Raw genomic sequence first — 1,116 nt, 5'->3', positions numbered from 1 at the left:
TTGGGCCCCGGTTGGGCCGCCGCCTGCCTCTGAACCGGGATGGCTACCACACTCTGCAGTACAAGCGGACTGCCATGGAGCACCGCAGTGACAGCCCAGGGAGAATCCGGCATCTGGTTCATTCGGTCCAGAAACTTTTTACCAAGTCCCATTCACTGGAGGGGCCATCCAAGGGGAGCGTCAATGGAGGGAAAGCGAGCCCAGAGGAGTCACAGACAATGAGGTATGGGAAACGCAGCAAGAGTAAAGAAAGGCGATCAGAAGGTAAGCCCAGATCCAATGCATCAGGATGGTGGAGTTCAGATGACAACTTGGACAATGACGTTTGCATTTATCATGGTCCTAGTGGGGTCATGACCATGGGGAGATGCCCTGATCGTTCTTCTTCCCAATACTTTATGGAAGCCTATAATACTATTAGTGAACATACTGTGAAGTCATCCAGAAGCAATAATGATGTCAAATGCTCTACCTGTGCAAACCTGCCCGTGAACTTGGACTCCCAGTTAATGAAGAAAAGCTCTTGGTCCTCTACCTTAACTGTGAGCAGAGCCCGTGAAGTTTACCAGAAAGCATCAGTTAACATGGACCAGACAGTGGTGAAAGCAGAGACGTGTCAACAGGAACGGTCATGTCAGTACCTCCAGGTACAGTGTGGAGAACTGATTGCTGTTAACTGTGCTCTGCCTTGTCTCAGGTCTTTGTGGGGGAAGGAGGTTTGCCCTGATATTTCAACTTTCCCAAGAGGTTACTGACCACCAAACAAGGGGTAATGCTGCTGAAATTAAAAATAAATCTGCTTTTTCTTTTTTTCTTTTTCCTTCTCCCCACCCAGCATTCATTATTTGAAAGAAGCAGTTCATGTAGGAACACGCTTAATTTTTTCATGTGGGAAAAATAAGACCTTTCTGTGTACTTTCTGAATTTATAAGGCAATCACAGTAGGGGTATAGAGAATTTGATGTTGTAGTGCTTGCAGTTAGCATTACAACGTCAATTAACCGAATGTTACCAGGTTACAAATTCTTTGATTTCTATAATTTCAAGATTTGCCTTCATTTACTGCTTATTTTATTATGAAAGCTCTTGAGACCCTTAGAAACTTTGGGGTACCTT

General features: G+C 45.0%; 1 protein-coding gene across 1 annotated transcript in view; it reads left to right on the top strand.

The window, feature by feature from the left end:
* LOC104545672 (disks large-associated protein 1-like) overlaps nucleotides 1–1,116 on the top strand; it is a gene marked incomplete at its 3' end in the record, with an annotated part of 16,176 nt that overhangs the window by 316 nt on the left and 14,744 nt on the right. Inside the window, 1 exon segment of the mRNA XM_010190866.1 lies at nucleotides 1–647. This exon segment is cut by the window's left edge and continues 316 nt beyond it. Within this exon segment, the coding sequence (XP_010189168.1) occupies nucleotides 1–647 (647 nt within the window).

This window comes from Mesitornis unicolor, unplaced genomic scaffold (assembly GCF_000695765.1).
Source record: "Mesitornis unicolor isolate BGI_N332 unplaced genomic scaffold, ASM69576v1 scaffold9648, whole genome shotgun sequence".
Taxonomy (NCBI): Eukaryota; Metazoa; Chordata; class Aves; order Mesitornithiformes; family Mesitornithidae; genus Mesitornis; species Mesitornis unicolor.
The sequence above is the reverse complement of the archived record's forward strand: the minus strand, read 5'-3'. Positions and strand labels throughout refer to the sequence as shown.